Genomic DNA, 27,108 nt, shown 5'->3' with positions numbered 1-27,108 from the left:
CAAAACAAAATTCATCTCTGTCCTCAGGGAGCTTATATTCCAGTGGCGGAAGGAAAACACACAAATGGGAGGTGAAAAGCCAGAAGGACAGGGCCCAGAGGGGGAAAGAAAGCCAGCCTGGGCCCTTCCACAAAACAGAGGCTTCAGGAAGAACTCACTAATTAGAGAAAGGGGGCTGGCCTTAAAGTGGGATGTTCTCAGATCAGGAGGCCCCAGGATCTGAGGAAAGTTCCAGAATGAAACAGCATGGCTTTTAAGTCCAAAAACTAGAACTGAGAGGTAAAAGACTGATCTTTGAGCCAATAAACACAGGGATTAAAACTCGCCTCTGACATAAACTGGTTGTGGGACTCTGGACAAATAACTGAACCTCTCAGTACCTCAGGAGGGAAGAAGTGGGGAGAGAGGAGGGAGAAATCTGCATTATGAAAGGATTCCACTAAGCAGCCTCTCTCTAAAACAGTTTGAGGATACATAAGTACCCATTACACATCAAGGCATTAACTACTAGTGTTAAAAGAAACACTACAACTCCAAGTCGTCTTCCTCATTTACTGCTAAACTGCTATATCAAGGGGAAGATAATACTGTTACTCGTCTGATTGTCCTGACAAGTTGGGCAGTTTTAGAGTCCAGTAGAATATTGGAAGGAATCTGACAAGAGTAAGTAGTTTGGCTTTCCATATGTAAACATGATGCAGTACAAAGCCAGATGCAAAGGGTTGTTCTGTATAAACAATCTCACTCAAAGCAAAAAAGCTTTCAACTCAAAACTGTCCAATTGAATTGAACAGATTCACTGGAAGTAAAAAAAAAACAGGTTGAAGTGTCTTTGGTATAGGAATAAGGCCTGTGATTTCATGAACATCAGGAACTCCCATTGGTCTCTACCAAGGCAAGTCTCCTTCTTCTTTATAAGGTATAGCCTTAAAGAGCTACCTAGAGCACAGTTAAGTGATTTGTTCAGGGCCAGAGTCAAGAAACATTCATTAAATGTCTGCTATGAGGCAGGTACAGTGCTCAGCACTAGGTAGACAGAGAAATGCAGAAAACAGTTTCTATCCTCTCACAGTCTAATGGGGGAAATAAGTAAACAACTAAATACATGTGAGATAAGTAACCAAGAGAAGGCACTAGAATTAAGGGGAACAGAGACAGGCTTCCTGAAGAACGTGGAACTTTAGCTGGAACTTCAGGAAAGTCAAATGGTGGAGAGGAGGAAGAAGAGCAGTCCAAGCATGGGGAACAGCCTGCGAATATGCCACGAGGTGGAGTGTCTCATGCAAGGAACAGCAGGGAAGCCAGTGTCATTGCATCCCAGAGTAAGGGGAGGGGAGGATATAGGTTACCAGACTGGAAAAGCGAGTAGGGAAGGCCAGGTTATGCAGGGCTTTGAACACCAAGCAGAGGATTTTATATTTGATCCTAGGGTTATAGTGAGCCACTGGAGTTAATTCAATAGTGAGGTGACATAGTGAAACCAGTGCTTGAGGAAGATCACTTTGGCAGCTAAATAAGGAGAGATTTGAGACAGGAAAACCAACCAGCAGGCTGTTACAATAGTCGAGGCATAACGTGATGAGGGCCCACAGTAGGGCAGTAGCAGTATCAGGAAAGAAGAGGGCATTGGTGAGAAATACTACAAAGGTAAATTAGGCCTTCACAACAGATTAGATACAGGGCTTGAGGCAAAGAGAGGAGTCAAGGATGACACTTAGCCTGGGTGAGTAGAAGGTCGTTGGGGTCCTCAACAGAACAGTAAGAAAAAGGGGAGAGTCTGGAAGGAGAGAATTGAGTTGTTTAATTTATGTTGAGTTTCAGGTGCCTAGAGATGGAAGTCTAGAGGTCAGCAGAGAGGTTAGGGCTAAACAAGCAGATTTGAGAATTATCAGCATAAAGATGATAACAATCTTTGAGTAGTGATGAGATCACTTAAGTGAAATAATATAGAGAAGAAAACAAAGGAAAAGAGTTATTATGTATCAGAATCAGAACCTGAACCCAAGTCTTCCTGGCTTTGAAGCCAGTTTTCCATACATTAAGACATTTTATCCCATAAGACTTTCTATTCCATCAGATTGTTCAGCTACTTGAGAGCTTTTTTGCCCTTCTTTGTGTACCTAGCATTTAGTATGTAGCAGTTCCTAGTATGTAGTACTTGCTTAATAAATGCTTATTGACACTGACACAATACCTCTCTCTCTCTCTCTCTCTCTCTCTCTCTCTCTGGCATCATGGGATATCTAGGCACATAAGCCCAATATTTGATTTCATTTATAAAAATAATTTTTAACTCTTGCTCATCTCTTCCAAGAATGCTAGTTGAGTGTATGCCCAACCTGTGCTTTTCTCTGAGGGTTTACTTGAAGATGTTTTGGAGTCATTCTTTTCTTCGGAGTTTATGTCTTGAGCATCCTCACCGTCATAATAGCTTTTTATGGTGGGATTCTTTTTTTGTTTGCTCTTTCTTCCAGCCTACTTCCTGACCTAGGATTTGAGGTTAGGGCTGGGATATGCCACAGTTCTGGAGGAAGGTCTGGACTTGTCCTGTTGCTGCTTTCTTGGGATATTGAACATTGTGCTATTATTATAGGATTTCAGGGACATGCTAAGGACCTGCAAGCTTTCAGTGCTTTCCAAATGGTTTGAACCAGGAGGACAAAGTCTGATCACTGTCCCCCTGGTCTGAGTCCTGAAAGTTTGTAACTTGGGTTTGGGTCTGTCTGAGCAACAAGAGAATGCTGCCAGACTCAGCCCCTATCAGCCAGCTGGAAAGCTCTGTTGGTGGAATGACAGCATTATTGGCTCCCCCTCTGGTCTGGAATTCCTGCTCTGGTTATTCCTCCGCAGGCTAAATTAGATACTGGGACTGAAATGATACTCTGCTTCTAGAGTCTGAGCCACTCTCGAAGCATCTTGCTTCAGAACTTTCCCCTTTCTTGGTACATATCCAGGACCCCCTACCCTGACTGCCACTCCTAGGCACTAGTTCCTCCCTCGGTCCACATCTGGATCTGGAACTGGAACACTGGGTGACAAAACTGACGACTGGCTCCCGGCTCTGTTCCTGTGCTCTAATATAGGTCTAGTGCTGACCCAGTATGGGTTTGGGAACTCTTCTTGCCTCAATGTACAGTGTATACTCCTTGGGCACTATAGTGCTCCAAGGATAGAATGCTATTGGCCTCTCCCTGGCCCCAGTGTCCATGGACCTCTCTACCTCCTTATGCCAACCTGGGCTAGACAACTGATTTGAGTCACTGTGACTTTCTCTGGATTTCCCCCATCAGGATTCAATTTAGTGCATTTCCTAGCCCGGTTTGGAGGAGATTTTGGGGAGAATGAGCTTCCCTTACTACTTTCTATTATTCCACCATTTTGTCTCGCCTCAAGCCATGAATTTCTAAGAAAACCCTTAGGTTGCAAACACAGAAAGACCTCATTAGCATAGTTAAAAATGTAAAAGAATCCCTAAGGCACAGTATAGTAGAGAAAAATCAGTGGATTCATTCAAATTTTCATTAAACAATTCATTTAAAAACTTCGGCCAGTGCTAATAAAGACACAAAAATACATCCCTTTCTGCAGATATATATATAATCCTGGGTCTTGGCCTGGCACTGTCACTAACTAGCTATGACTTTGCAAGTAAGCCAAGTTAACCTCTCATTTGTAAAATGAGGCTGGATTCATCTTCCAAGTCTCTTTTAGCTCCAAAATTCTAAGACGATTTGATTGTAAGACACCACGTCAATGGAAAGAACTGCTGAGTAAGGGAAACTCAGGTGGGTGGGTGCTTTTTTATCTACAATAGTATCTTCCCCAAGAGCACAACTCAGTTTCATAGAGAATTCAGAGGTTTTTTTTCCCCTCACAAATGAAAATAAAGTATTCTAACAACACCTGACTCCAAGAAATAATGCTGGATGTTACCACCAAAATCTATGAGATTAATTAGGAAGCAGGTAAAATTTGAGGGAAATTCTAGGCAGGGGTTGGCAAACTACAGCCTGTGAGACAACTTCAGCTCGGCTGCCTGTTTTGAACATCCCCATGAGCTAAGAATGGTTTTCACATTTTTCAATGGTGGGAAAATAAAATCAAAAGTATATTTTGTGATGTGAAAATTATATGAAATTCAAATTTCAATGTCCATAAATAAAGTTTTAACGGAACATAGCCATGCTCATTTGTTTACATATTGTCTATGGCTGCTTTCCCACAACAGAATAGCTGGGTAGGTGCAAGAGGAACCTTGTGGAGTCCTTTCCTTACTTTGCAGGGCTATTCAGCACACCACAAATGGCAGTAATGTTGTTCTAATGTTACACCACAATAGCATTCTGAGTGCCACTGTGTTGATTGCTGTACCATAATTTTTTTTTTAATCACCAGCACACATCCAAGAAAAATGGACTCTGAATATTGTGCTTTTAAGGCACAGCATGTGAGGCATATGAGTTATTTTGTCAACCAGTTAGATGGCAAAGCATTGTATTTATTGTGAAATGACACTATAACACTCCTAAAAGAATTAATTTTTGTCTTGCTGCTGGGCTCTTTATGACTCTGGAGGAGAGAAAGTAAGGCTGATGACTTTGTGAAGCTCTGCCTCACTTAAATGCAATTCACCCAGAAGTCATCCATTGGTCCTCTTCAAGAACAAAGGAAGTACAACAATATAATCACATTACCAAACTAAGCATTCATCAAAATATTCCCAACTCAAAGGAAAGCAATAGATCAGAAATCTTAGAAAGTAGAATATCTCCTCATAGCAGAATTTCTTGATAAAAATAGAAGATGAGACTTCAACCAAAGTAAGTTTCTAAGTGACTTGTTAGCCAAGAAGGGAAAGTATTTATAGATGATGAGTAAATTAAACTGTGTTTGACTGCAATAGCCAAACAAACATGTCCAGAGAAAATTGACTTATTTAAGAATATCAGTCTTTTGGTTCATATGCTCGTGGACTGATATCAGTATTTGGCTGTACCTCTCTGAATGAAAAGACATTTTCAAAGATGAAATATGTAAAACATCATTACAGATCAGCATTAACAGATGGAAAAAGAATGCCATTCTTCTCATTAGTAGACCACATTACAATAAGCCATAACAACTGTTAGCAGATTTCAAATTTTGTCAATAAACATTTTGTGGAAATTTGCTTTTTCTCTTCTTACATAAGGTCCACCTACATAATATCTTCGATTTTACCTCTTGGCTACGCAAAGCCTAAAATATTTACCATCTGGCCCTTTACAGAAAAAGGTTTGCAAACTCCTAGACTACCAGACACAAGGCTGACCTCTCTTAGGCAACCTGAAGGCAGTAAAATAGGAGGCTTGAGCCAAGAAACATAAGCCAAGGGAAACAGAAGTGAAAAGGAGAGCTCAAAAAATGGCACAAAAGACATAGAAACACAAATGGAATTTTCAGAAGGCAGAAAAGCAAAAACAAGCCAAAAGGATAGATGAAAGCTTTCTTCATTAATCTGTATTCTAAATTTCCAAGTTCTTTACTAGACTGTTGGCTACTTTATAAGATTTGAGAAAAAGGTAACACTTCCAAAAGCCTCCCAGAACCTGGCCTGACATATCTAAGCACACATAGATCACTGCTGTCTGTGTTTTGTAAACTTTTTTTTGGCCTGTCAGAATGGCAGCAGAAGCATAAGGAAAGGATAGCAAGGCACACCCCCATGCGCCCATAAAACAACTTATCAATCAAAGCCAAGCCAAGTGAATAAGAAAGAACCTGAAGGTCTCTCTTGTTTATTTCTTAACATTCCCTTCCCCTACCTCCTCAGCTGGCAACATGTTTTTAAAACAGTGGCATTCACTAACAACTAAGGCCAGCAGTGGCTGCTAGAAATCACACTTGATCATTTTATACCCCAGGGAAGGGGAAGTATTTCTGGGAGCATATAAATACATGTGTGTACAGATATACACACACACACACACACACAGAGAGGTAACTTTTTTTAATCAACATTTTCTAAAAGAAGCTTAGACCTTGTGGCATATGGAAAAATGCTTTCACTCACCGACCAAGGTATAGGTATGGACACCTTGAGGAGGGCTGGAGGTAGAGGTATTATTAGTAGCGGTGGGTAGGCAAGTAGTCTGAACACTGCCTCAGCAGTTAAGGGTGCAGATGAGGCATTTCTACCCCATAATCTCTCTTTCCTGTCTCTCTAAGCTAAAAAAATAACATTAGTGACTAGTCATGGTACACGCCTATAATCCCAGCTACCAGGAAGGCTGAGTGTTCCATCTCTTGAGCTCTGGAATTTCTGAGATGCAGTGAGCTATACTGATAAGCATTAATATGGGAGGAGAGCATGCCTAAACAGTGGAAGTCAGTGCTTCAGAGTCAATCAGTAGTAGTACGGATCAGGCCTATGTGTGGCCCCTAAACTGCCAGCCCGAAAGAAAAGGAGGGAGAAATCCAATCTTAGAATTTAAAATAACAATAATAATAATAATAATAATAATAACCTACCTAGCCTAGCAAATCATATTGAGGTATGAATTTTCCCTCTTTATTACTTAAGTGAAAAGTTCCTGGTTCACAGTTATCTAATTCCAGAACTAAACTAAGCTTTAGGGACTCTGATAAATTATCCCCCAAGATGGGCTGCCTGAATATACAAAAATCATTCCTGGCTCCCAAATGGACACACTTTTATCTCAAAAGAGCTTGGGGAATAGGGTGAAGAATGAAACTTCAAAGAGACTCTCAAAATTTTTCTAGTAAACTACCTTACCAAACAAACAAAAAAAAAAAAGTTGAGTGTCTATTATGTGCCCAGCACTGTGCCAGCTCTTGTGTCATATGGAAGGAGTTCTCTACTACCTACTTCTTGGCTTTTCTCTCATGTGTTCCTCAACTTCTGACTGTGTTCCAGCCCTGCTTTCCTTCTCCTGTGCCAGAAATGCTCTCACTCCTTGTACTTTCGTGTTTATCTCCATAGCAACTTCTTCATATTTATTTAAATAATTGTTTATCTAAAAGCCAGAGAAGCTTGCAAAAAGCCACCTCCAACTGTAGACACTCAGCAGCCTGAATTGAGGAAGAGGTCACTTGCTCATCATGGTGGTGCCAGACTGCAGCTAACTGTGAATCTCCAAAGCTCCCTCTAACAATTGCATCCTTCTTCCAGAAAATGAAGTTTAATTGCTCTGTGTCCCATTTCCCTGACCCTGGCCCCTCCCCAAACCCTCACCTTAACCCTGTTCTCACAGGCTCGCTGAAAGACTAGGCACTTTCAATACTGGCTGTATTAGCAGAAGCTAAATCTCTCTGGCACCAAGGAGTGTCATTAGCGGGATGTACAGCTGCTCTCAGCCCCACTCCCTGGACAGCAGCCACCCGGGCAGTTTCAATTCATTTATGGGTTACATTTGCCTCCTGCTTAGAGCCCTTCACACACGGACTTTAGCCCAACTTTGCAGCTAAGCAAGTACCACACAGGTGTTCATCAGAAACTCTTTGTCAGCAAAGTGATCCAAGTCGAAAGGAAGATGGAAGCCCTTTTCAGTACCAGGAGAACTGGTCTCTGCAACTCTTGCAGAAGTAATTTAGAACATGTGAGGCAAGAGGTTCCTGACTAACAAAATCATAGTAGGAGTACAGCCAGCTACACAGAACAGACAAGTGAGCCTGGGACAGAAATAAGTACTTCTTCCACTTCTGGGACATTCTTAACACAACAGAAACTATGGGTCCCTAGAGAAAAGGGCAAAACACAAGTACAGCAGGACAAATAATGCTAGAACTCAGGCTGGAAAAGATCAAGGTGCACTGAAGCATCAGCGCAGCACAAACCCACCTCGACCACTTCAGATGGCACTGAAAAGGGTCATTACTGAGAGAAATTCATAGTCCTACTACCAGAGAAGCTCAAATACTGACAAGTTATATTGGTCTAGGCCCCAGTAGTGCCCATTGGACTCCAGGTAATAAAGGGGCACCAACCACCACGACATAACACATGCAACATCTATTTATTAAGCACACACACGGAAATAAGCATCGCCTCTTAAAGCTGACGTAATTACAGAGAAACCAATTTATACTGCATCTGCTGGGATCTGCTGAAAGCACAAGGTGAACAGAGCACAGAATAGAGAAGCAAGAGTCAAAGGCACAGTTCTGATACTCAAACTTTTGTTTGTTTTTTGCAGTAAACTGTAAGATACAGGAGCAGCTTGACACCCAAACTCAGATGTCCTCTTTGTGAGTCAGCACCCTCCTCCCAGATAACAGGCTCAACTCCTCTTCCCAGGATTATAGGCTCATCTCCCAAGCCCACCTAGAAGGAAAAGAAATACTCCTTTGGAAGCTATTAAGTAATAAGGAAGCTCTCACTGCCAAGGGAAAAAGAGGTATCCAAGAGTGGGACATATTTGCCCAGGAACCAAATTCTTTCAGTGCACAAAAAAAAAGCTCTCTCTGGGGCACTTATATTGACATTCCCATTTGTAGATTGTCCCAAAACGTAACCCCTTCATAGCACACTTTTCACCAACCTAGGCTTTATCACACAGTGCTAATATTTTCTGGCCTTTCAGGTCTCTGACCGCAACCTTCTTTTTTGCATTGTTAGAAATAGAACCCATACCTTGGTCCCTACAAAACTTCTGGCCCTGCCAGAAATTCACATTTTCAATCTACACATATACCTAATCCAAATCCAGTTCCCACTTTGGCCCATTCCTACAGCTTAAGTGGTAGAAAAAACTGAGTTTCATTAAAGGTTTGATACCATCTTTTAGTATCAAAAACCAAAGTCTTGGCTCCAGAACATAAAAGAATGTTCTCAAATTCAGCCAAAAGAAATTATATCCTTGAAAGTAACTGGGTCCAAGAAGAGACTCTGTTCCCAAAATGCCCATGCTATCTAAAGAACCCATGGAGAATCCCACAACTTGGAATAAAATCACACCATCACTCCCAGATGCTCTGACCTTGTAGTGGACATTAACCATGAACAAATAAATGGACCTCTCGGAGAGTACACATAGCTTTTGGCAGTTAGTATAATGCAGGCCACCACATCTGGACAACTCTTACCTTTTCAGACTTGACTTTCTTCAGTGGACGGCACTCGCTCTCCCCTTCCTCTGGCTCCTGCTTAACTCCCAAGGGGTTGAGTGCTGTCCCTGGCTCAATGGCTATACTCCCAAGTGGCTCTGCAGTTCCAGTGTCCACCCCTGCACTTCCATCATACTGGCTGCCCCGTCCTCCCAAGGCAAGAGGCTGAAGAACCCCAGAATCCTTCTCTGAACAAGTCATCACTCCCTCATTTCTCTCCTTCTTGCTCTTTGATGAGTTACTCTCCTTCTCTTTCTTAGAGCTTGCCACATTTCTGGATGCCTTAGCAGCCTTCTCTGAACCCTTGGGGGCAACAGCAGTTACCAGGCTTCCTGAATTAGCACTGTCCCCTGAGCGTCCCTGAGCTTCTTTCTTACCAGATGCCCCTTCACTTGCTGTGAACAAGGAAGCCCCCGGGGTGGGCTTTCCACTGTCCTTGCCACTCTTACTCCTTTTGGATTTTGATTTGCCTTCCTTTCCTTGTGGTCCTGGCACTGGGGTCACAAACTTGATGTTGTCCGGCAGTGTGGCCACAGCATTGGGGGCTGGTAGCCCCACCTCTTTCGAGCCTGACATCTCCAGTTTCTGCTGGTCCTTCTCCAGGTCAGCGTCCAGGTCAATGATGAGATTCCCTACTCCAATGTCCCACTCATCCCCACTGTCGTACGTTTCAACTGGGTTTGCATCTACTCCTTTCCCTCCGGAGGCTCCACTGCTCAAGGACATCTTAGAGTCAACGTCCCACCTCGAGATTCAAGCCTCTTCCTTGCCCCCAGCTTTCAGATTTTCAGCTGTAGCTATTTTCTCAAACCTGTAACAATCTTCAGCATATGCCCAGTGGACAACATCATTGCTAGAAGGGAGAAAACAAAAAAGTTGTTTAAAAAAAAACAATTGAAACCTGCTGCAAGTCTCCACATGGAAAGGACCCTTCCTAAGGGGGCATTTTAGGTACGAAAAAGACAAGACAAACAGGTTAGCTGTGTATTTCAGATTCAAGTCATATGATAAGCCCGGGGCAAAATTAACATCCATATCACCTCCCCTGGGGGGGTGCAGCATTTCCAACTGCCTAATTTGATTCTGTGATAAATCTTACATTCAATGTCCTTTAGCATTAGTTCCTTCCATCCCTGATAGTCTCAATACTACCATCACTGGCAGCTGGCAATCCTCCCTCAATCAATACGGGTCCCAGCAGGTCACAGCTCATGGAGCCATCAAGACGTTATTCTTACACTCCTGTTCTCGCTACCTCATGCTCAATTATTTGAGCCCCTATATTGTCATCCATATTATCCTCCTTTTTGCATCTGTATCTCCAGCACCTAAAACAATGTCTGATACACAGCAGGTGCTTAACAGATTCTTGTTGATTGGCTGATTTAGCTACCTAAAAGTACAGTTAAATGTTTTTAGGTTCTTCCACCAGCAGAGCAGGGCTCAGCTACAAATGTTCCCCATGACTCTCCTGAAGTACAAAAGAAGCTATCTAACTCACAATTAACATCAGGAAGGAAAAAATGCAAGTAGCTAGAAAAAATACCTGACAACCAAGAGCACTGACTGGCAAGCTGCAAGAAATACACCCTAGCAAAGGATTCAGCCAATCAGTTTCAGTTAATAGGAATTTAAATCAGTATTGCCTCCATGGAAGCATTATTCATACTTCCTTAATTCCTCTTGCCTCAACCCCATGTTCTACATTGAGGTCTCTGAGACAAAAAACACTGTTATCAATCAGACAACAAGCCAGAAAAATATTCTCTCTTTCTCTCTCTCTCTCACACACACACACACACACACACACACACACACACACACACACACACACGTATCCCTTCAACCTCAACAGGAGAATTGGCCGTGAAAAAAATACCTACAAGGAAGCTAGGTAGCTATTCAGAAATCCAATGTGACCAGGATACATGTCTGAGAGCAGGCTCTTAAGGCCAGAAGAGTATTTGTAGAAATGGAGGCTCTTCTGAATAGCTACTGTCCTCCTGTGATGTTTAATATGTAAGCTGTATTATGAGTAATCTCTCCAACTCTGTTAAAATTCAACTTTCCAATCCCAATAGCATTCGCTATTTAGTAGTAATTCTGGTGGTACACCTCCAAAGACACAAACACTACCATAAAAATGCCAAGTACTCTTTAATCAGACTGTCAGTGGAAATCAAACTATTCCCCATCTGCTCTCTGCAACAGCCCTGGCTCTATACAGCTAATAATCAACTCTCTGACAGGTCATTAAGGAGATTTTTAACCCCAGGAGGTATGGTAACATGCAAACTGTAAATGAAAAGCACTAACCTCTTTTATCAATAGCAGAGAAAGTGCAGAATCAGGAGAACCAATGCCCTACAAAATCCTTAAGTCACTCTAAGCTTTCAAATGCTATTGAACAGATTTTCCCCCCTTCCTTGTTCACTTTCCCACAGACTAACCATAATCCACTTTCTGTCTTGAAATGAGCACAACAACCCAGTGATCTAAGCCACAAAACCACCAGCTGAGTCTACCTGACTCTGGAGTCCTTTCCCTGCTATGCTTTGCCAGTTATTACCCTTTTATGTTTTGTTCCTACAGCTGAGATCACTGAAAAGCTGTTCCCTGCCTAGAGACCTATGGGGAGTAAAAGAAATGTATAGTGATCAGTCTACTCTCCCTTCTCCACACCCCAAAGCACACACTCACCCCTCTCTACAAAAAGTGATCCATCACAACACCAAAAGCTTGAAACTGTTATCCTAGCACCCTCTCTAAAAGTCAGTTTTTATGCCCAAAGAGCTTGCAATTTGAAATCACTACTACCAGTACACTCGTGAGTGCCTTGGATCTGAACAATGAATTTTCCCAGATGATGCCATGGAATATGCCAACATCAGTTTTAGAAGGCATACATTCCATGACCAAGGCTTCTCAGTGTTCCAACTGAGTGTCCAACTGAGTGCTTCAACTGAGAAACTTTCCATTTACTCATTCCACATATGCCCAGAAGGCACAAATATCAAATACCATGTCTAAATATGAGTAATTTCATTTTTTTGAGGAAAAAGAGTTCCTTCTTCTCTACCTATAATTCTTTACCTTCCTATTAAGTTCAAGTAGGTCACTTAACCTCAGACTCAATTTCCTCATCTATAAAAAAAAAGATAGGGATGCTTGCACTTCATGTATCAAAGGATAACTGTGAGGAAAAGCACTTCATGTATCAAAGGATAACTGTGAGGAAAAGCATTTTGTAATCTGTTAAGTACAAGGTAAATTAGATATTGTTATGCCAGATGGGTTTAAAGAAGGTGGTTACTGGAGCCCTTTAAAAGTCTGGTGAAGCCTATAAACCCCCTTCTCAGAATAGTTTTTTAAATTCATACAATATACAGGATTACAAATCAAGCCAATTATGCAGAAAACCCAATGATAAAAATAAACAAAATTTTTAAATGCCCCAAATTCATGGACCACCTTGAAATCTACCTACAGACTCCATGGGGATCCATCGAGCTGATGTTAAGAACTTGTGGTTTAAGGTGTCTCACTCATTGTTAATCAAGTCACTATGGTGTCTATGTAACAGCAGATATTGCAAACTCTAGGCTTCAGTTTCCTCACCTACAAAATGGAGATAACACTCATACCATCTATTAAACAGGTATAAAGGAACCATGGCAATCTTCACACAGGGCTATGAGGGGAAATGTTACAAATCATAAAAAAGAAATTCTATAATCAATTCTTATTCTTGGAGAAATCCAAAAAGAGGTTCTCTCTATGTGATCCCTTTTGGGAGTTATCAAAACATAAAAATCTCATGCCTCGGGGCAGCCAGGTGGCACAGTGGATAGAGCACCCGCCCTGCATTCAGGAGGACCTGAGTTCAAATCTGGTTTCAGATGCAGAACACTTACTAGCTGTGTGACCCTGGGCAGGTCACTTAACCCCACTGCCTAACCAAAAAAAAAAAATCTCCTGCCTCTACCCTATTGCTTACAAGCTATGAATTGTGAGCTGGCTAGCATTTATATATCACTCTACAGCTTACAAAATACTTTCATACATATCTCATTTGACAGAAACCAGGTACACTGGAAGAAGGAAACTTTATTATTTAGGCATTGTACAGAATATATATATATATATATATATATATATATATATATATATATATATAGATAGATAGATAGATAGAGAGAGAGAGAGAGAGAGAAGAGAGAGAGAGAGAGAGAGAGACAGAGACAGAGACAGAGACAGAGACACACACTGAGAGACAAAGAGAAAGAAAGAGCATGTTCCCCTGGTCAGTATCCCATAGCTTATATTCTTTTCTAGGGAAGCAAAATGGCATAATAGATATAGCCCTGGACTACACATCAGAAGGGCTAAGATCTAGTCCACACTCTGCCACTGGGGATAAATATGACCTTAAGCAAATTATTTCAATGCATCTCAATTTCTTTTGGAATCTCAGGGTTTTGGCTTCTCCGTAAAGTGGCAATGTCTACCTTTCCTAAGTCATGGAAAGTAAAGGAAGAAAGAGATCACATAGCTAAATGGAACAAAGTTTGTGTTATTAGCCTCACAAAGCTCTTGTTCAAAAATTGAACCTTGTGAGAAAACAGATTGTGATTATGATCCTTGCTACTGAGCACGGTGGTTTTTCCAAAGGAAAAAAAAAAAGACGTGACCCTTGTAGATTAAAGCAAATGGCAGGTGGCAGACATTCAGCAAACCTGAGTACTGCCAAAGAAAACCAATACCAGTCCTTTCCTCTCTCAAGCTCTGTTATCTTTCAAACATGACCTGTAAGTGAATTTCATCACCTCTTCATTTTAAAGTTACTCCTAACCTCAAGGTGTATGCCATAAAATCATGGGTCAACTAAGAGTCAAGCTGTACTTAGTTCAAATCACTTGAGACTTAGAGGTAAGGGAGAGAACAACCAAGGCTGGAGTGTTTTTGAATACCTAGAATCTGTCTTCTGAGTTTCCCAAGTTGGGGGAGAATGGGGGGGGGGGAGGGGACACACGACAAGACAGGCCATCCTGTTTGACAGCAAATCCCTTCTTGTAAACTGTATTTCTTCTGCAGGGCTTGATAACCCTTGTAAACTGTGAAAGAACCACTGGAATCTAACACTGTCTTTTGTTCTAGGCTCATCTACTAGGTAAGCTTCACCTGAGTCATTTTGATAGAGTGAAAGAACACAAACTCTCTCAAGCTGGACTTCGGTTCAAATCCCTACTGTGACATTTAAGACTTTTGTAGCCTAGGGCAAATTACTTAAGCTCTTAGGTCCTCAGTTTGCTCACATACACTAAAATGAAGGGAGCAGGACTAGCTGGCCTTTAGAGGTCCCTCTGACCCTGTGAATTGGTGAGTGGTATAATATGTAAGCCATTCTTTGTGACTTTAAGCCACACAGTTGGAAGAACAAGCATTTCCCTCTCCACAGGCCACACTTCAGCAGACCTCACCAACTGATGAAATTTCCACAGGCAACACCATCAAGAAACAATCAACTTCCCAATAGGTCCCTCCCTTAATTAGTTTCATTAATTACTGTAACAAAAGGAACTGAATCATCTCAACTACCACAGCTAACAGCTTAGTCCCACAAAGGGGGATGGGATAAAAAGCACATACCCATTTAAAAGAAAAGACTCAGTTCAGCTTTCTTGCATTTGAAAGAAGGACTCATCCATTTGTATCATTTAAGGACCGGGTGATAACAAAACGGCTCCCACAAGTCACCATATGGGTCAAACCCCCTTGAATAATACATATGGTGAGTTCAATGGTCCATATATGCTATCATTCTCCAGTAAAAAAGGATTATGAAGCTTGATCTGCTTCGTGTAACAAACAGCCAACACAGGGAAAGGGTGGTGGTGGTGGTGGTGGTGGGAGTGGAGGCAGAAGAGCAGTTTTGCAACCCTGTGACAAGCAAACACAATTTTTGTTCAGTTTAATACATAAGCATTTACAGTATGGACCCACCATAAGCACTCTCATATGGAGAAATTCATATATCTTTATCTCCTTTGCTGGATCCTTCCCCAGATCATACCCTCTAACTGTAGGTATTCCTCAGGATTCTGTCCTAGCCATTTTCTCTTCTTCCCCTATACTATTTCATTTGGTGATCTCATAAGCTCCGACGGATTTAATTACCAACTCATTTAATTATCTCTTTGGCCCCAGTCTCTCTGCTGACCTCCAATTTCACATCTCCAACTGCCTTTCTGACATTTTGAACGGGACTTTCAGACATCTTGAATTGTCAGTAGGCATCTTAAATTCACTATGTCCAAAATGGAATTCACAACCTCAACCCTGCCCCTCCCCACTTCTTCCCTATAATTAGAAAAGGCAACACCATCCTCCCAGTCCTTCAGGCTTACAACCTAAGTAAGAGTCATCCTGGATTCCTTACCATCTCTCACCACACTCCCCCAAATCCAATCTGTTGCTAAGGCCTGTCAATTTCACCTTTGCAAAACATCCACTTCTCTCTGACACTGCCACCACTCTAGTGCAGAACTCATCACTTCACACCCAGATTAGTGTAACTGCCTGCTGGTGGGTCTGTCTGCCTTAAGTTTCTCCCTGCTACAATCCATCCTCCATTCAGCCACAAAAGTGATACAGTATTCCTAAACTGCAGGTCCAGTCATGTTACTCTACCCCTGACACCTCCTCTCTGCCCCTCTCCCCCATTCCAGTGGTTTCCTATTCCCTCCTATTCCCTCAAAATGCTCTGTATAACATTCACAGGCCTTCATAGCCTAGTTCCCTCCTACCTTTCCAGTTTTCTTATGCCTTACTTCCCACAGCACTCTTCCATCCAGTGATACTGGCCTCCTGGCTGTTCCGGAAACAAGACACTTCATCTCTCAGCGCTGGGCATTCCCTCTGGCTGTCTTCCATGTCTAGAAACCTCTCCCTTCTCCACTCAGACTACTGACCAACCTGGCTTCCTTTTGTTGTTGTTATGTCCCTTTAGTTGTACCCAACTCTTCCTGAGCCCCTTTGGAGTTTTCTTGGCAAAGATACTGGAGTGGTTTGCCACTTCCTTCTCCAGTTCATTTTATAGATGAGGAACTGAGGCAGACAGGATTAAGTGACTTGCCCGGGGTCACAAAGCTAGTGTCTGAGGCCCCATTCGAACTCAGGTACTTCTATCCACTGTGTTCCCTACTCTTCCAGGCCTGTAAGGCTCTCTCTTCTCCACTCCATGTAATGACCTGGCAACTAACATCCCACCTTCTACAGGAAGCTTTACCTCAACCACTCTTAATTTAAAAGCCTTCCCCCAGCTAATTATTTCCTACTTTTCTTTGCTTTGTATATTTGTTTGCATATTATCTCCTCTTAGATCATAAACTCCTCAGGGACAGGACTGTCTTTTGCCTCTTTTTGTATCCTCAATCTTTAGCACAGAGCCTGACATACAGTAGGGGCTAAATAAATGTTTACAAAATGACTGAAAGACCTTTTTTTTTTTAAATAAAAGACTCATTACTAAGACTTATAATCTACAAGTGGGCCAAGGCACACAGGACAAATTCCATTTAGGATGAGCAATTTAAAGATAGATGCCGACCTTGCATATGCATACAGGGTGTGTACAAAACACTATGAATTCCAGGAATGGAGTGATTTCTAATTAATTCTTCACTCAAACATTTGTTAACAGCATATTCCCTATTGATGGTTTCTGTTTTTACTTATTATGCCTCCTTTATAACAAAGAAAAACAATGTGTAAAAACAACCTATACAGTGGCTCATCTGACAACATATGCAACATACTACTAGAGCTATCCTATAATTTTCCTCTCCATTAAAAGCTTGTACTCCTTAAAAAAGTCATCTACGGCAGTTGCTTCCACTTCCTCCTCCTCTTCACTCCTGTAAAACCTCTGCAATGTGTCTTATTTCATCATTCAGTCAGCTATCCACTCCAAAGTTACTAATGAATTCAATTTCCAAATCTAATGGACTTTATTCAATTCCCATCCTATGCAGCATTTGACACTTGTTCACTCTCTCCTCCTCTCTTCTCTAAGCTTGTCTGACTCTGATCTGTCTCTCTAGGTTCTGTTATCGGTCCAATTTTTCCTTTTCATTCTTTGCTGGGTTTTTTCAACTGGGTCAGGACAATTTAACAAGTGGGTATCGCCCAACACTGTGTGTCGTGGGCCCTCTTCTCTTTTACGTCTATACTTCAATTGGTGATCTCATCAGCTCCCATGCTTTCAATTATAGATAATTCCCAGATCTACATATCCAACCTTCTCTCTGGCTACCATCAGTCCCATATCAACAGCTACAATTTGTACATTTCAAAGGGAATGTCCTATAGGCATCCCAAACTCGATATATCCAAAACAGATTTTATTATCTTCCTTCCCACCCCTCAAAGCTTCCCTCTTCTGACCTTTCCTATTACTGTCAGGGCAACTCCCACCCTTCCCAGTCACCCAGGCTCACAAACTCAGTGTCTTTCATGACTTCTCACTCTCTTACCCCATATATAAAATCTGTTGCCAAATTTTATCATTTCTTTCTCTACCACATCCCTTATCTATATGCCTTTCTCTCCACTCCAAACAGTAGCCAAAAAGGTTTTTCAGAAACATAAGTCTGGAAAAAAACCAAAACACATAAGTCTGACCATGTTGTTCCCCTACTCACCTCCTTACCTCTAAGAACAAAATATACAATACTATTTGTCATTTAAAGTCCTTCACTAAGGACTCACATGTACAAAAACATAGCAGCTCTTTTTGTGGTGTCAAAGAATTGGAAATTGAGAGGATGCCCATCAATTAGGGAATGGCTGAACAAGTTGAGGTATATGAATGTAATGAAATACTACTGTGCTATAAGAAATGATGAACAGACTGATTTCAGAAAAACCTGGAAAGACTGATGCCGAGTGAAGTGAGCTGAACCAGGAGAACATCATATGCATATCGAAGCATATGCTATTTTCTTTTTTTTCCCCTTTCTCATGGTTTTTCCCTTTTGTTCTGATTCTTCTTTCACATGACTAATGTGGAAATATGTTGACTATGATTGTACATGTATAGCCTATATCAGATTGAATGCCATCTTGGGGAGGAGAGAAGACAGAAAAGGGGAAAAAATTTGGAACTCTAAATCTTATAAAAGTGAATGTTGATGGGATGCTAAGTGGCACAGTGCATAGAGCACAGGCCTTGGAATCAGAAGGACCTGAGTTTAAATCTGGCCTCAGACACTTGACATTTCCTAGCTCTGTGACCTGGGGCAAGTCACTTAACCCTGATTGCCTCACCAAAAAAATAAAGAAAAAAGTGAAAGTTGAAAACTAAAAATAAATTATTTTTTAAACTGAAGCCCTTCACCGTATGTCCTCTTAATATCTTTCCATAATTCTTACACCTCACTCCCCCCTCTCCATGAAAACCAACCATCCTACTACATTAGCCAGTGATTTGCCGTTCTTCACACTCCATTTCCTGACTCCAAGCTTTTTAAATGGCTGACTCCCATGCTCTCCCTCTTCATCTCTAATGCTTAGTTCCCCTGACTTCCTTCAACACTCGGCTCAAATCCCACCATCTGTAAAAGGCCTTTCCTTACCATGTACTCATATATCTTGTATGTCAATGGTTGTTTGCATGCTGTTTCCCACATAAGAATGTAAACTTGAGGCCTGGTTTTGGTTTTTTGGGAGGTTTTCTGGCCTTTCTTTGTATCTCAGCCCTTCATATAGTGCCTAACACAGGGGTGAGTAACATAAAATAAATCCTGGCTAACATATAATAAATCCTTTAAACACATAATAAATCCTGGCTAAGATATAATAAATCCTTTAAAAATGCTTGTTGGCTGAATGAGATTGGGGAGAGTTTTTAATGTCAGTCTGAGGACTTCGAATTTTGTTTAGAAGAAACAAGGAGCCACTTAAGATTTTTTAGCAACAGAGTGATGTGGCCAGACCTATGTCTTAAGAGTTTTCATTTAGTAGCTCTGTGCAATATGTACTGAAGAGGATAGAGATTGGAAGCAGAGAGACTACTGGGTTGGTGCCATAGTCAAGAACGGATCAGTTACTCCCAATTCACAAAAGCTTGGACCTTTTACTGACCCACACTATCTTAGTTTTCTTAGGACCACATAGGCAGATGGTTTTTCTGCAAAAAGTTTTTTAGTGAGCCCATAATAAAGTGGTCACCACCTTTTGTAAGCATCGGAAAGACCAATGCCTTCTTTCAAATTTCAACCAGCCTCTCTAATCACTTGTTTAAGAACCCAAGTCAGTAAACACATCCATATTAGATTATGTGTGCTTGTTTGATAGTGGATTCACAAAAGCATGACATCAAATGTGAAAATGGAAAAATACATATACACCCACCCACACACCCTCTAAAGATCCACTATTACGGAATTTTAAAATTCATTATTTTTATCCAAATTCTATTTGCATTCATTCACTATACAACATAATGTAACTTTGCCTGTGGATACCTAAAATTTATTTCCTTTTACCTTCAAGGGTTGCACCCTAATTTTAAGACTTGGTGAATAAGTCTGTATTCACCCTATCTACATGCCTCACAATTTTAGGGAATCTAATCTTATTTCTTTTTCTTAGTCCTCCTAAACTGAAAAAAAATTTTTTTCCATGTTTTCAAAAGATAGCCCTTCAATCCAATAGATTATTAGTTCTTTAATTTTTTTCTGACGAGTGCTCTAGAAGTTGATGAACCATAGTTTTATAACAAGGATAGTCTATTTTCTTTTTTGTTCGCTTCTGACACTTTTCCTAATAATAGCAAACATCTTGATAACAAGACTGACAAAAGACAAACATCTTGACAAAAACTTCGGACATACTTCTAGGAACAATTTATAATTCCTAGAAATTCCTTTCTAAGTTTTAACTGTTGTTAGCTAGCAGCTCATCATCATCCTATGTCTATAGCTTGAATTCTCCCCCTTCCCTCATCCAGATGTGTCACTCATCCATGATGAAATGCATCTACCACTTTTCCTTCCATTCACAAAGTCTCAAAATGTTCCTTTAGTAAATACTCAATGGCTTGAACATTTCACTGCCTAGCAGGAGAGAATTTAGAGCTGGAAAGGACCCCAGAGATCATCCACCCCTCACTTTGCAAATGATTTGCCCAGAGTCACACAGTGAGCCATTGGAAGATTTAAACCCAGGCCCTCTCACTCCAAAATAATAGGCTCTTTCCATTACACTATGTGGCTTCACCAACTGAATGCCTAAAATTCCTTGTGCAAATCACTTTAAAAAGCACTAAATAGGACCATTCAAAAGAGCCCATTGATCAGTTTGGGTCAGTCCCTTTATCTTCCCGGGTTCTCCAGCTGTCATCTACAAAATTCTCATAAAATTGTTGATTCTCTGATCCTTACCATTTGTCCACCTGACCTAATTTCTATCTATAACATAACATTTGCCCACAACTAAGATAAGACAAACTTGCCCACTACTATCAAGCATGGAATATTGGAAAGAGCCCTGGACATTCCTATTAGATTCTTCATGGGCAATATTAGTTTATATGTTTTGTACACACATACATATATTATCTCATTAGAAAATAAGCTGCTTATAATGCTTGCTGAAGGTTTTAGGTAGATGCTACTTATTATTTTAAGGAAGACTCAATTTATTCCTGTGCTCTTTAGTGTTTTTAATAGGAATGGGTGTTGTATTTTGTCAAAAGCTTTTTCTGCATCTATTGAGATGATCATGTGGTTTCTGTTAGTTTTGTTGTTGATATGATCAATTATGCTGATAGTTTTCCTAATATTGAACTAGCCCTGCATTATATGTAATGGGGATAAGCTAGAAGCATTTCCAATAAGATCTGGGTTGAAACAAGGATATCCATTATCACCATTGTTGTTCAACATGCTACTGGAAACGTTAGCTTTAGCAATGAAAAGAAAAAGAAATTAAAGGTATTAGAATAGGCAAAGAAGAAACAAAGCTATCGCTCTTTGCAGATGATATGATGATATATTTAAAGAATCCTAGAGAATCAAGTAAAAAACTACCTGAAATAATAAACAACTTTAGCAAAGTTGCGTGCTATAAAATAAACCCACATAAATCATCGGCGTTTCTATATATTACCAACAAAGCCCTACAGCAAGAGATAGAAAGAGAAATTCCACTTAAAGTTACTGCAAACATTATGAAATATTTAGGCGTCTAGCTACCAAAACAAGCCCAGGAACTATATGAACACATTTACAAAACACTTTCAACACAAATAAAGTCAGATCTAAATAACTGGAAAAACATCAGTCGTTTGTGGGTAGGCCAAGCTAATATAATAAAAATGACGATTCTACCTAAGCTAATTTACTTATTCAGTGCCATACCAATCAAACTACCAAAAAATTATTTTATAGAGCTAGAAAAAATAAGATTCATTTGGAATAACAAAAGGTCCAGAATATAAGGGAACTAATGAAAAGAAATGCAGGGTAAGCCTAGCCACCTCAGATCTTAAATTGTATTATAAAGCAGCAATCATCAAAACTACTTGGTACTGGCTAAGAAATAGAGTAGTGGATCAGGGAAACAGGTTAGGTATGCAAGACAGAGTAGTCAATGACTATAGTAATCTACTATTTGAAAAACCTAAGGACTCCGGCTTCTGGGATAAGAACTCACACACTGACAAAAACTGCTGGGAAAACTGGAAAAGAGTATGGCAGAAACTAGGCACAGACCAAAATCTCACACCATATACCAAAATAAAGTCAAAATAGGTTCATGATTTAGATATAAAGGCTGATACTATAAGCAAACTGGGAGAGCAGGGAATAATTTACCTGTCAGATTTATGGAGAAGAATTCATGACCAAACAGGAGATAAAGAACATTATGAAAGGCAAAATGGATAATTTTGATAACATTAAATTGAAAAATTTTTGCACAAAACCAATGCAACCAAGATTAGGAGTGAAGCAGAAAACTGGAAAAGAATTTTTACAACCAAGGGCCTCATTTCTAAAATATATAGAGAACTAAGTCAAATTTATAAGAATACAAGCCATTCCCCAACTGATAAATGGTCAAAGGATATGAACAGGCAGTCCTCAGATGAAGAAATTAAAGCTATCTATAGTCATATGAAAAAATGCTCTAAATTGTTGGATTATTGATCAGAAAAATGCAAATCAAAATGACTCTGAGATACCATATCACACCTATCAGATTGGCTAACATGACAAAACAGGAAAATGATAAATGTTGGAGAAAATGTGGGAAAACTGGAACACTAATGCATTGTTGGTGGAGTTGTGAAATGATCCAATCATTCTGCAGAGCAATTTGGAACTTTGCCCAAAGAGCTATAAAACTGTGCATACCCTTTGACCCAGCAATACCACTTCTAGGGCTGAAGAGATCTTCAAACTGGGAAAAGGACCCACATGTGCAAAAAATATTTATAGCAGCCCTTTTTGCGGTGGCAAAGAATTGGAAATTGAGGGAATGTTCATCAACTGGGGAATGGTGAAACAAGTTGTGGTACATGAATGTGATGGAACACTATTGTGCTACAAGAAATGATGAGCAGGTAGACTTCAGAAAAACCTAGAAAGATTTGTATGGACTGATGCTGAGTGAAGTGAGCAGAACCAGAGAATGTTGTAAATAGTAACAGCCAAGTTGTGTGATGACTAACTTTGATAGACTTATCCCTTCTCAGTAATGCAAAGATCGAAGACATCTCCAAAAGTCTCACGATGGGAAATGCTATCCACATCCAAAGAAATAACTATGGAGTTGGAATGCAGATTGAAGCATACTATTTGCTATTTTTTTCTTCTGTTTTGTTTTGCTTCCTCTTTCTTTTGGTTTCTCCTATTGGTTCTAATTCTTCCTTACAACATGGATAATGTGAAAATGTTTAATAAGAATGTACATGTAAAGCCTATATCAGATTGTGTGCCATCTTGGGGAAAGAGGGGGAAAGCGAGAGGGAGAAAAATTTTAAACTCAAAAAGTTATGGAAGTGATTGTTAATAAATCAAAATAAGTTAATAAAAACTTATTTTTAAAAAGAAAACTAGCTCCTTGAGGGCACAGATTGCTTCACTTTTGTCCCCACTATTAGCACACACAGTAAGCATAAATGCTTCTTCACTGATTAACCAGGCACTTAATAAATCCATATCAATTGCTTGTTGACTTACTAGAAATCTAGGGGTATAGTCTAGGGCTTCATCACTCACAAGTATGATGTTGGATAAGTCATAAAGCTAATGGATTTTGAGCTGGGAGGAACCTTAAAGATCATTTTGTCCAACACTTATTTTACAGATGCAAAAAATGGAGCCCAGAAAGGCTATTTGCCAAAGGTCCCAAAATGACATGGTAGCAGGGCTGGAATTTGAATTCCTCTGACTCCATATCCACTGTTCTTTCCACTTCAAGACACTGGATTGAAGTTCAAGGAGTGCTGGGCAAAGGGCTTCAGTTATCTCATTTGTGGGGTCCCTTCCTGCTCCGAGTCTACTCATCAATTTGCATTAAACCTTGTCAAAGAGATATTTTAAACTAAATAATGTCAACTCAGTTAAATACATGTTAAGCATCTATGGTCACAGAGAGATGGTCCCTGTCCTAATGGACTGGTTCCTCTTTATTCATACAGTGGTTGGAAACAAAGCTTCTAGAAACCATACTTTTTGTGTCTTTTCCTACAAAATGTTATGTTTGCTTAAATGAGGAGCACGTGGAATGATCTTGTTCTTTAGTATAGATTTAGTATGACGAGATTTCGTATAAGCCAGTGTGGTATAATGGTTACAGCCCTAGCCTTGAAATCAGGAATACCTGGATTTAACTCCTACCTCAAGAAATAACTAGCTGGGCTAAGCAAGTTGTGGTATATGAATGTAATGGAATACTACTGTGCTATAATAAATGAGGAGCAGGAGGACTTCAGAAAACCCTGGAAAGACTTACATGAATTAATACTGAGTGAAGTGAGCAGAACCAGAACACTGTACATAGTAACAGCAACATTGTGCGACAACTAACTTTGATAGACTTAGCTCTTCTTAGCAATGCAAGGATCTAAGACAACTGCAAAAGAGTTATGACAGAAAATGCTGTCCATATCCAGGAAAAGAACCACGGAGTCTGAATGAAGATCAAAGCATACTATTTGCTCTCTCTTTTTTTTGTTTCTTCTTTCCCATGGTTCCTCCCATTGGTTCTAATTCTTCTTTACAACATGACTAATGAGGAAAATATGTTTAATATAAATGTGTACGTAGAACCTATGTCAGATTGCACTCTGTCTTGGGGAGGGGAGGAAATTTAGAACTCAAAATCTTAATGGAAGTGAATATTGAAAACTAAAAATAAATGAATTTTAAAAATAATAAATAAACGTAATTTTCCAAAAAAATTTCTGTGCCTTAGTTTCCTCATCTGGAAAGTGAGAGGTCAGACTTGACAACCTCTAAAGATTCTTCAAGCTCTAAATTTATGATTCTATGATTTCATTATTTTCCTTAGTATGGGAGTGAAACTCAGCAGTCTATAGTCCTCACAGCCCTTCAGAAGCATGTAATCAAGCCTATTATGAAAAGTTCCAATTCTTCACCCTGACATTCAAAGCCTTTCTGGAAATCTGCAACTACTTTGTCTTCCCACCATTCTCATACTATTCTCCCTGTACTCTACACTACAGCCAAATTGGGTAACCTCCCTTTTCCATCTATGTTCCCCACTTTCCCTTTTCTATCATTTTTTTCCACACCCTTCCTTACCTATGTTTTCAATGTCAACCCTCTTCACATGAATTTCTAAGAAATAAAAATGATACCTACTGCTTCAGGAAGTACACTGAAAAAGCACTCAATTTGTCATCAGAAGACTCAGATTCAAATCCTAGCTTTCTCACTTGCTATGCAACCGTGGAGCCTCAGTTTCTTCATCTGTAAAATAAAGTTGGACTAGGTGATTTTTGAAGTCCTACCTGGCTTTTAAAACTATAACCTTGGCATGCTGTCTCTCATTTGGTAATGATCCCTCCCCACTAGGTATGGCTCCCGGGACAGTCCCCAGCCTTACAAAGCACTCTGTAACATACATACCTTTTGCTTGACCGTAAACTCCACAAGTACAGGAATCATGTCTTATCTAAATTTTGCATTGCGCTCAGTACCTTGCACAAAATGCCATAAATAATAGACAATTAAATATTTGATGAACTAAACTGAATCCTTCAATCAGTCACATGCCAAATCTGCTAGTTTCCTTGGAGAACTATCTTTTATTACTCCAAAGCGATAAGTTCTACCATTTCAATAATTTTGCCTTTATGTTGATTCAAAACCAATAGGAGATATTATTTTGTCACAGTGACTCATCTACATTTTCTTTGTCAAAGAAGACCAGAACAGAGGTCGTTATTAGCAATTAAAGCAACAGTTTAAGTCAACAAGCATTTATTAAATGCCTACCACGTGCCAGGCACTGTGCTAAACTAGGGATAGACAACAAAGAACAAAAATAGTTCCTGCTCTCAACTCGAGGGATGCACAACCTAATGTGGGAGACAACATGCAAACAAATACATACAAACAAGATATATGCAGGATAAACTGGAGAGAATCTCAATGGGAAGGCCCTAGCACTAAACGGCGAAGACAAAGAAAAGGTTTCTAGAACAAGGTGGGATTTGAACTGAGACTTGAAGGAACCTAGGAAACAAGAGATAAGAAGACATAAAATTTAAAGCACAGGAGACAGTCAACAAAAATATATGGAGACAGGAAAAAAGTTTTTTGAAGGAACACCAGGAAGGCCAGCATCCATGGAAATGAGTAAGTTGCAAAAAAAGTTGATAAAGTAGGATAGGGCCAGGTGACGAAGGGCCTTAAAAAGCAAACAGCAGCAGACAGCCTGATAGACTTGGAGTCAAGAAGTCCTGTGTTTGAAAATATGTCTCACATAAAAGCTTTTTGATTTAACCTCTCTGATTCTCAGTTTCTTAATATGTAAAATGTATACAGGATAATGCCTATATACGTTTACACAGGTAGGTACTACATATTTCACAGGATAAATTTTTATTTGCGTAAAATGAGACAATGTAATGTAAAGTGTTCTGCAAATCTCAAATTGCTATATAAATGTCAGCTATTATTAATTGCAGTTCATGGAAGGCAGAAATGGAAATTGGAAAGAATTATAAAATATAAAATGTGATGAGGAAGGAAGATTAAGTTGTTGTTCAGTCATTTTCAGCCGTGTCGGACTCTTCATGACCCTATTTTAGAGTAAGACCCAATACCTAAATGCAATGATAAAACCAAGGGATTATTTTCCTTGCTTTTGCAACGAACTGCTATAACCCAGGAAGTATGATCACTACAAGCTAAGAGCAGATCAGGCCAAAATAACGTTCCTTTTTTTTTTTTTTTGACAAGATACTGGGCTGATGTTAATGCGGAATGCTACAGGCATAGCATACCATAATGATTTAGCAAGATATCTGACAAAGTTTCTCATTATAACCTTTTGGACAAAATGGAGAAATGTGGGTTGAATGATAGGACATCTGGGCAAAGTCACAGTTGGTTGAAGTGTATTCCCAAAGAAAGTTGATAAATTCTTTCAGTGTCATCAACAGACATAAGTCTATGATAGGGGCAGCTAGGTGGTACAGCAAATAGAGCACCAGCCCTGAAGTGAGGAGGACCTGAGTTCAAATCCAGCCTCAGACCAAACACTTGACACACACTAGCTGTGTGACCCTGGGCAAGTCACTTAACCCCAACTGCCTAAAAAAATAAACACAATCACTACTTATTTAGTCACAGTTCACTCATAGATACTTCTTCCTCCTATTCGAGCTGGCACATTTTAATAGTTTTTTCAATTACATGTAAAAATTTTAATATTCAGGGCAGCTAAATGCAGTGGATAGGGCAC

The 27,108-nt window shown here is 40.0% G+C and overlaps 1 protein-coding gene across 3 annotated transcripts in view; it reads right to left on the bottom strand.

Annotated features, from left to right (window-relative positions):
* The window catches only part of ZNF609 (zinc finger protein 609), a 223,199-nt gene that overhangs the window by 179,515 nt on the left and 16,576 nt on the right, over window positions 1-27,108 (bottom strand). For all 3 annotated transcript variants that reach the window (XM_020983666.2, XM_020983657.2, XM_078151206.1), the window contains exon 2: window positions 9,085-9,958. In XM_020983666.2, the coding sequence (XP_020839325.1) occupies window positions 9,085-9,831 (747 nt within the window). In that variant the 5' untranslated portion in view covers window positions 9,832-9,958. The remainder of the gene's footprint in view (window positions 1-9,084; window positions 9,959-27,108) is intronic.

This window comes from Phascolarctos cinereus, unplaced genomic scaffold (assembly GCF_003287225.1).
Source record: "Phascolarctos cinereus isolate Bilbo 61053 unplaced genomic scaffold, phaCin_HiC Scaffold_3;HRSCAF=262, whole genome shotgun sequence".
Classification (NCBI taxonomy): domain Eukaryota; kingdom Metazoa; phylum Chordata; class Mammalia; order Diprotodontia; family Phascolarctidae; genus Phascolarctos; species Phascolarctos cinereus.
The sequence above is the reverse complement of the archived record's forward strand: the minus strand, read 5'-3'. Positions and strand labels throughout refer to the sequence as shown.